This window comes from Pygocentrus nattereri, chromosome 2 (assembly GCF_015220715.1).
Source record: "Pygocentrus nattereri isolate fPygNat1 chromosome 2, fPygNat1.pri, whole genome shotgun sequence".
Classification (NCBI taxonomy): domain Eukaryota; kingdom Metazoa; phylum Chordata; class Actinopteri; order Characiformes; family Serrasalmidae; genus Pygocentrus; species Pygocentrus nattereri.
Window position 1 is genome coordinate 28,384,046 of NC_051212.1, and position 9,886 is coordinate 28,393,931.

General features: G+C 38.4%; 1 protein-coding gene across 1 annotated transcript in view; it reads left to right on the forward strand.

The window, feature by feature from the left end:
• Positions 1–9,886, forward strand: part of zanl (zonadhesin, like) — a 44,163-nt gene that overhangs the window by 34,048 nt on the left and 229 nt on the right. Inside the window, exons 74-86 of the mRNA XM_037533450.1 lie at positions 874–1,145; positions 1,751–1,959; positions 2,227–2,371; positions 2,965–3,212; positions 3,381–3,510; positions 3,642–3,843; positions 4,786–4,947; positions 5,215–5,345; positions 6,280–6,482; positions 7,503–7,638; positions 8,684–8,824; positions 8,964–9,057; positions 9,817–9,875. Of these exons, the coding sequence (XP_037389347.1) occupies positions 874–1,145; positions 1,751–1,959; positions 2,227–2,371; positions 2,965–3,212; positions 3,381–3,510; positions 3,642–3,843; positions 4,786–4,947; positions 5,215–5,345; positions 6,280–6,482; positions 7,503–7,638; positions 8,684–8,824; positions 8,964–9,057; positions 9,817–9,875 (2,132 nt within the window). The remainder of the gene's footprint in view (positions 1–873; positions 1,146–1,750; positions 1,960–2,226; positions 2,372–2,964; positions 3,213–3,380; positions 3,511–3,641; positions 3,844–4,785; positions 4,948–5,214; positions 5,346–6,279; positions 6,483–7,502; positions 7,639–8,683; positions 8,825–8,963; positions 9,058–9,816; positions 9,876–9,886) is intronic.

The window sequence follows — 9,886 nt, forward strand, 5'->3', positions numbered from 1 at the left end:
CCAAAACAACCCTACTTCCACTTCCACACAATATAGTATACTATAGAAAAGAGCAGCGCAGTACAATACAATGCTGTTAGGAAGAGCACAGTGTACAACACTGTATATTACAAAATAACATGGTACAAGGAATACATGTAATACAAGGAATAGGATCAGATTAGATTAAGTGTGTTACAAAATACCCAAAGCGAAAATGGCTCAAAAATTGCACAGCCACTTCATTTATGCTGATAGTCCACTCTGATTTTTTTTTCACACTAGACCTTTTTTTCACAATTCTAACTAGCAGATCCCTCTAACTAGATCTTCCTGTCCCCACTTGGACAAAATTAATATTCAGGCATGCTATTTTCAGCATAGAATTACCTGCCAATAGAATATCTAAACCGACAAGGTCACTGGGATCAGAGAAAAAAATGCATTTGGTCTGCGCATTTCACCCTGCTGTCCAAGTGCAGCTTTAGTCTGAAGCACTTTGTGAAAATGGCTTGATCATCCTGCATTGCCTCATTAGAAATGCATCAGACACAAGGGAGATAATCAAAAAGCCAGACCTGCAGGTGGTTAGAAGGTGATTAATCATGTATGAGGCAGATACATTTAAAGCAATGTAAGGGAAATGAATTAACAGCTGTGCCAGCAAACCTGAAAGAGGGAGTCTACTTTTAGGGTCAGGTCGAATGTTTAGCATACACAGGAAAAAAATGCGTCCTATGGATGAAACCCCCACTGTGGCTTTCTAGAAAAACAAATTGTAGTGCATGTTACCTTATAAAAATAAACGACAATAACAACAAGCCCTTTATATGGTCTACAGCTTTACTTTACTCATCTTTTTCATTTCGCCACTCTTTATCTCTGTCTTCATAGATGCCAGCCAGATTTGCGTCCAGATGTCAACCCTAACTGCACGGCCGAGGAAGAGGAAGCGATCAGGGCTCAGTGCGCCAGCGTTATCCTCTCAGACCGCTTCAAGCCCTGCCACTCGTTGATTCCACCTGAGCCTTTCCTGGGGAACTGCATCTACGACATGTGCGAATACAACGGCATGCAGTCCACGTTGTGTGACAATGTGGAGGCTTATGCTCAGGCCTGCCAGAGTGCCGGTGTCACCATCAGCTGGAGAAACACCACCTTTTGCCGTGAGTAACCTAAAAAATCGGTATCTATAATAGCTTATCTAAAAACAGCCTACCTACTTTATTGACCTGTGAAAATCACCTCTTATTATTTTAGTTCAAAATTTGTTTTTTTCTTAAATGCTGATGAGTAAGAGAATAACACAGTAAATATAATAAAATAAGAATAACTTCTATTGTGCCTTTTACACAATAGTGCTTTACTTTGAGGAGTAAACTTAATCAATTTTGTGCCAAAAGTTTCAAATAAAACCACAAGCAAAATATTCAGTATAAAAATACTATATGAATGAGAGTTAAAACATTTAAAAAAGATTACTTTTTCACTCTTTTTAATAGAAATTTCAAACTCATTTTGCTAGTCTTTGATTTTTTTTTTGCTGATAGCTTTTTTGCTACTGGAATCTCTCTTTTGCTTCAAAAATATTTCTTGCTTTTGACTTTTGGCACATTATCACATGAGGTTGAGTTGTGGAAGAGGGCGTTCATCTGAATTGCAGTGACAGGTCTTCTGAGATCTAGCCACACCCACTCCATAAGCTGTGAACTTCCCCCAACAAAGAGCAACATGTCGTACTAAGGCTACCCTTTTTTGTCTTCGCCTGCAGCTCTGCCCTGTCCTCCAAACAGCCACTATTCGGACTGCACGCCCCCCTGCCCCCCCACCTGTGCTGACCTCTTTCCAATCTTCTGCCCCCTTCCACCAAACGGCTGTGTGGAGGGCTGCCAGTGCAATGCAGGCTTTGTGCTGAGTGATGGGAAGTGTGTATCGCTCTCCAACTGTGGATGTGTGGACAGTAAAGGAGAGTACCATGACGTAAGTTGGAAGTCAAACAAAGACGAAATTCTAACCTGAATGTACGCTTAGGTGTTCTGTCTCAGCCTGTTCCTTCACCTCAGGTCTGTGTTTGTCTCCCATTCAGCACATAAGGAAATTCCATATAAACTACTCTTTAGAAAGTGGGATGTTCTTTGTGCATTGCAGACACAAAACAGTTATTTCGAAGCATTTATAAGACTGCTTATTTGCTCTGCGTTCTAGACATTGTGTCATCGATGGTGGTAATCCTGGGGTGTTTTGCAGGTTGGAGATTCGTGGTTGACGGAGCACTGTGATCAGAAGTGCACGTGCAGTCTGGGAGGAGTGCTGACCTGCAGGGACTTCCAGTGCAGCTCCAGCTCAATCTGTGCATTGGATAAAGATGGAGAGCGCTACTGCAAACCTGAGAGTGCGTCACAATCAATAAGAAAGATTGCAGTGTTTTAGTAGCAAGACATATCATAGTATAAATATACATAAATAAATATACATAAATAAATATAAATATACATAAACTAAGCAGAAAAAATTGTAAGTAAAAGTAGATAAGTTAAAGTATAGAAAGGAGAAATAAAACTATATCTATCTGCATATTTACACAGCAAATAAGAAAGATTTGTTGTATTTACATGAGATATCCTTCAGATATAATATCCAAACTTTCTCATACTCTCTGTCTAGTTCTCTCTTCCCTTAAACTCTCTCTTGCTCTTTTGCTACTTTATGACATGCTGTATCAATCCATTCAAGTGTCTAGTCATATCAAAATTGTATTTTAATTTCAGAGTTTGGTTTAGACTTAGTAGTTTAAATCATCTACAGTTTTTTACCTATGACATGACTTTCTGTGCTTATATTATAATACGTCTACCACACTGGAAAAATGTAGCCTGCATTCTTCTTAAAAGCCATACATATTTGTAAATTCTAGGAAAATACGTATCTCTGAAACAGTTTTCCATAAATGTATCCTGTGCTTTTTTTTCTCCTTCTAATTTATAGGTTTTGACAAGTGCGTCATTTCTGGAGATCCACACTACCGCACCTTTGACAAATTCAACCATCACTACCAGGGCCCACACACATACGTGCTAACAATGAATCATGATCTGCCCAGCACCCTCACGCCCCTCACTGTCAGAGGCAAGAATGCCCGCAGAGGGGGCAACAGCCGCATTTCCTTCCTGCACGAGGTCTATGTGGATGTGTATGGTGTTAGTGTTCGCATGCTACAAAAGAGGGCTCTCCAGGTAAGGAAATGCTGGATATCTGGGAAACATAGTTCACATGCATGGAGTAAAATGACACAACATTGTAACTACTGCAGTATTGTAATAATGTATGGCCCCCTACATCAATCATAATAGTTAATATTTTGTTCAAGATGCTTACATCTGTCCCATTTTTCCCTTCCCCAGGTTGATGGCGAGCGAGTTTTTCCTCCCTTAAGTCCCAAGCAGGGTATCAAGATCGCCTTAAATTCACGCTACCTTCAGCTTTCCACTGACTTTGGGCTTACAGTGCGCTTTGATGGCAACATGCAAGGAGGTGAATGAATGATAGAGACTCTGAAGCCATTTGTGTGTCTTGACATGTCAACCCAGTCACATGCACAGTGTATATATACACAACTAGACACCTTAGCAATGTCAGCACAAACTGCTTTTTTCCCTGTACAGAGGTGATCCTTCCGAGCACCTACAGGACGTATGTGCACGGCCTGTGTGGGAATTATGACCGTCGCACCAACAACGAGTACATGAAACCTGACGGCACCCTCACCCGCAACCTCAACGAGTTTGGAGACAGCTGGAGAGTGACAGACAGGCAAGGGGAGGCTCTCCGTACCTCAGACCTGCCACAACTCGCTCGTTTGCACAGGTGAGTGTGCGCACTTTAAAACTGCTATTTAGTCACTCGACCAACACTTCCCATTTCCCCTGGTCAGATTTTTTTTTGGTGTAAATAAATAAAATATTGTGTCAATTACTGTTTATTTGCAGAATTTAACATAAAATATAGACCACAAAATGTGGCACATTTTATTTTTTAGGCTTGATTTTTTCCAGTGTGTTATTTTAGCAAATAAATAGAAATTGTGCACTATAATATGCAGAAAAAGACCATATTTAAGTTTGTTGCTTGTACAGTATATGCTACAATCTTTAGCATATGACTATGTTTATTAATATGTTACTATGAACAAAAAGGGTTGGAGTAAATGTCTGCAGCACTCATGAACATCTGATTCTTCCTTTGTTTTGCACCCAGAGATTGAAAACCTGTATTGCAGCCCTAATTATATCTACATGATTCTTACATTCACATGCTCTGGAAGGCTTGATCTACTGAATAAACTGTTCACTTACAACATTATGAATAATTGAAAACTGGTCGATGGAAGGAGTTTTCATAAATAAGTTACAGTACGCATAAACTACTACAAGCCCTTGGAAAATTGTGGTCGTGTTCTATTGGTTGTTAGAAGATCTACCTTATTATAAAAAAAGATTGCTTGGTTTAATACTTTTGGCCTCTACTAGATGCATTAATTGATAAAAAGGCATGTAGTTATTGCATAAGATATGCACATAACTATGCTTCACACTGTATACTACTACACACATACGCTATACAATAGAAATCTAGATGAATTAGGTTTGCTCAAAGGTCATTTCTCAGTCTTAAGTCATGTTTAACTATCCCTTTCTTCCATTTCTTCACTGTAATCCTTGCACTGTCATTTATCATTTCTGTATCCTGCACAAGCTCACAAAACCCTTTGTGTGCCTCTCATGCTCACTCCCTCCCATCCTATCTCAGGAGAGAGGTGGAGGAGGATCCGGACTCTGGCTTTGAGACAGATGGCTGCTCTGCAGATCAGCTGGTTGATCTGAACGGGAAGAAGCAGTGTGGAGCACTGAGTGACCCTGAAGGCCCCTTCGCTGCCTGCCACAGCGTCCTAGCTCCTGATATGTTCCAGAAGTGAGTACAGTGTCGTGCTCTACTCTAATAAATTCCACCAGAACACAGCTCTTAGGATTGAGGGTCATACTGAGCATCTTACCACGTGTGCATTAGGAGTCCTGTACTACTGACATATTGACGTATTGAACTTTTGCACGCTTTCCTAGGTGCTTGTAAGTAGGTAATTATCTCTTTGTCCCTAAAAGGGGTCAGCTGTGTTCACTCTTTTACCTACATGTTGACTGCAGATGTGTACTGCTCTGACACTGTGTGTGTTTGTTGCAGGGACTGTGTGTTTGACCTCTGTGCAGAGCAGAGCAATCCCACACTGCGCTGTGAGAACTATGCTGTGTACGCCCTGGAGTGTCAGGAGCAAGGAGTTGACGTAGGAAACTGGAGACAAGAACTGGGCTGTGGTATGTTATATACACAAATGCAGTAGTTTTAGGCATTAGAGGAAACAATGTTTAAAATGATATATATATATATATATATATATATATATAGGAAGTAAGTGTTCACTTACTCAGAAAACACTAATATTACAATAAATACAAATAACATTAAAACAATGTCAATGTTTGCTTAACCATTTCCAAATGTCTCCTTAACGAAGCCAGCATTATTTTTAGTAACCGTTTAGTCCAGTGTTAAATCAGGAGTGCTGGTGATGGATTTTCTAACCATTTCTAACCAGTTCACTGCTAGGGTTATGAGATTCTGTGTCAATATACTGTTGTCTGTGTGCACCATGTAGTACACACCTTTGGAAAGAGCAATTTTTTTTTCTTAATATCTTAACTTTAGTAAATCAACAAATAAACTGTATTAATAGTAATAAGCAGTAGAGGATGTGCTAACATGTCATTCGACCAGGGCTTTTCTAGACTGTTATTACGACCTATTGTTTTCATTATTACTCTATTAATAACAATAATAGGTATTTACATTTTTATCAAATTTGACTGATATGAATATGCACATATTAAAAGATGAAAATTATTACATTTGTACATTTTAAAGCCACATTTGACATTTAAACCATCTAGACATTGAAAATTGTAAAGCATTTAATTGTAAAGCGTCCTTGAGCATGAGAAAGGTGCTATATAAATAAAGGGGATGATAATGATGATGAAAATAACTACTTAGTTGAAAACAAAAGTTACTTTGTCCTGTAAACAATCTGCGTATGTGCTGAAGACTTTTGCATAGTACAGTATATAAAGGATATTTGGTAATCTCACAAAAAGTTATAAACTTATTAACAAGTGACATCCACGCACATAACGGGGTGTTTATGTATGCTCAGCGAGGCCTCTGACATTTCTATCTTTATTGTGTGTGTAGCTCTGACGTGTGGTGCCAACAGCAGCTACACCACCTGTATGACTGCATGCCCAGCATCATGTGCAGACCTTGCAGCGCCCTCAGAGTGTGAGCAGACTACATGTATTGAGGGATGCCAGTGCGCTCCTGGATACACCATGAGTGACAATGACTGTGTTCCTTTCAATGAGTGTGGATGCACCTACCTGGGACGCTATTACTCTGTGAGTTCCTAGTTGTATTTGCGAGTGTGTGTGTTTGTGTGTGTGCTGGGCTGCATGTATTAACATTATAATCAGTTATTGTCAGGAAAATTCCACCCGTTTTTCAAAAGTTCTACATAATTCAACCGTTGGGATGCAAAGAAACTCGTTCAGAGTGGTTTGATGTGAAATGATTCGCTGTAGAGAAAGTTACCAACTTGAATTTCTTTACAGTGGTGTTGATGGGAACCAGAAATCACAATGTCAAATTGAAATATAGTCATTTTACTTACTATTCAAAACAATCAGTGAACTTCTATGTGTCATCTGAGTTTTAATGTTGATATTGGTAAAATAGGGGGACAGTTCTGCCTTATAATGCCGTGGACATACCCCTCCGCCCTGAGCGCATTCAAAAACATATGGTTTAGCCTAATCCTTCACAAAACAATCGGAAATCTCTCGTCTCAGGCATTATGTGATGTATTTGTTGTCATTTCATGTAAAAGCTTTCTTTAGTGAGACTTTAAGGGCATTAAAGGCTTCAGGTGTTTGGTTTGCATCACAATGAACAATGCTGACTCTAAGGCTCTCTGGAACTGAGTCACATCAAACCACTCTGAATTCAACCATTTAATTACATAGAAGTGTAAAAATTTGTGGAGATAAAAAAAAAATATGCATGTACTGACGTTCAAAAAGGGTGTAATCACTTAATAATTAATAATAATTATTATTCATAATAATAATGAAATAATTAATCATTAATACGTGCTGTTATTTTATTCAATAATAATTTACACAGTGTACATAAGCTAGACACCAGAAGATGATTGGTTAAATATGCTATGTAGTGGTGTTTTTTTTGGAATCATCACAAAGTTATAAAAAGAGTACTGTACTGGAGTACCAGAATCTAAAGTGTCTTTTTTGAATTTATTTTGTTAAAACCAGTGACTCCAGACCTTTGAATGCTGCTATGGTATATGCCATTAGAACAACTTGTGTATAAATCCATGTTTCTATATTTCTCATGCACAGCTGAAGGAGGTATTTGTGACAGAGGACTGTGCTCAGAGCTGTCAATGTTCCCCCACCGGTGCAATTTGTGAACTCAAAGGCTGTGGTGACACACAACTCTGCACCATCTATGAGACCAGACGCGACTGCTACGAGAGTGAGTGGCTTCTTTTAAACACTGACAATGATATATACCACAAAACTTCCACTATACAGTACTACAACATTTTCACATAAAACGAGCCCTAAGAAGGTGCTTATTGGCCACTTTATTAGAGTAGCAAACCTTGCTGGTGTATATTTAGGAACTGTAATCCATTAGTTACCAAACCAAATTTGCGTTATTTATCTTTGGGCAATTAATGAAGGGTCATTTTCTGACCAGAGTCATTGTTGGCTTGATATTTTTGGGTAGCGGACTCACTCTCACCCTACAGTCGCACTCTGTAAAAGCTCCAAGAACACTGCGGTGTCTGACACTGGTTATAGCCAGTAACTGTACACCTATGTAGTGGACCTATAAGTTAGGTATATAATGCTGCTTGCTGTCTAACCACGGTTCCATTTAGGGCTGAAGGATTGTTTTGTTTTTTTATATTGAAATCACATTTGAAAGACTGTAAATTTCAAATTGCAAGAACTGTCATTTTAAATACAGCCTACATTATCAGCAACCTTGTCTCACGTTTTAACTGGAAGAACTTAACATATTAATACGGAGCTGGTGAACTGCCTGTAGAGGAGTTACACCAATTAGAAGAAACCAAACACCAAACGTGCTGTGTATGTGAAACCACAACTAACTGAAAGTTTGGCACACTACATTCACCATTCATGCCTCAGGCCAGATAAGTTTACATCTTTTGAACACAACAACTACCTTTCACTTTGAAAATTTCATGAATCAATCAATAGAAACTGTTTTCTCTTTTTTTTTCACTTTTTAAAATTCCGTTTATATACACACACACACACACATTATCCATTTTGGAGATTTTTATTTTTTCGGACACCAACGATATGCTGGTTGTAATGCCCAAAAAACAGGCCTGGATCTTAATTTACCACAATTATGTCTGTATTGGTCATAAGAATTGCAATTAGATATTTTCCCCAAATTGTCCAGCCCTAGTTCCATTACATGCCTTGTTTGTCTGAATAAGTCTGATAACATAAGTCTGAATCCTCTCTCTCTTTCTCAGTAAACCCATGTCTGAGCTCTCCATGTGAGAACGGCGGTACATGTGTTAAAGTGTCAAATACTACTTACTCCTGCGAATGTCCAGAGGGCTTTGAGGGGACCAATTGTGAGATAGAGAAGACAGAACCTGATGAAGGTCTAGGTAATTTTTATTTCTATTTCATCATCCTGTGTTAAATGGTTTATCCTCTCAAACATTGCTCCTATATGCTTTTAGCACAGCTCTTACAAAAACATGTTTTATAGAACTAATGTCCATGCTGCTGCTACTGTTTTAACAGATAAGACAACCATTATTCTGATTGGAGTCTTGGTACCACTTGCCATCATCATTATTGTCACTCTGATCGTGTGCCTCTGCAAAAAATCAATCAGGTATGTCCAACATAGTTTAAGGAAAGTATTTACATTTATACATATTATGTCAGTCAACATTATAAAATCTGTTTCTGTAATAGAGATGTAATTTGTAATGATGGCAGAAACTGCCATAGAATATTACTAATAATTGTATATGAATAGGAGAATAACTCGAGATCATGAGTGAACTGTTCATGATCAAAACAACATATGCAGTGTAAATTTATGTATCTATTTAGAACCAAAAATCAAGGAATACTGCAATATTATTGGATACTATAATGAATATTGCCATACAGTACCCCAAAACAAACTGATAAAGCCGCTGTAGAGTTTTTATGGTGAAAGTGTTATATAAAAGTGCAATTATCAGAACCCCAATGTGCATACAGTACACTTACTGAAATGTACATTATTGACTAAGCAGAGCTTCACCAGGGAAGACAGCAAAGATGTACTGATGTAAATGGCTCACAGACTTCTGGATTTGCAACAAAGTACTGAACATGACAATTAGATTTAAGATGTGTTCAGTTACCTTCAGTTCAAAATGTATGATGACTATTTTGTGTTTGCTGTGAATTCAGTATCATTCACCCAACAGAAATAGACTCAAATTAAAGCTGGAATTTTTCAGCTCAACCTCAAAAGTCATACTCTTACTTTAAATCCACTCTGCTACAGTACACAGCCAACACCATCAAAACTGTCACTGGACAAACTGCACATGTGTAAAGTGCGAGTATAATTCTGAATGGTGAATTCTCTCCTTAGGCCCAGGAAAAACAGTTATGATACCACTAAAAGCCACAATCTGCAGCTGAAAAAGACAGGTGTGTGTTAC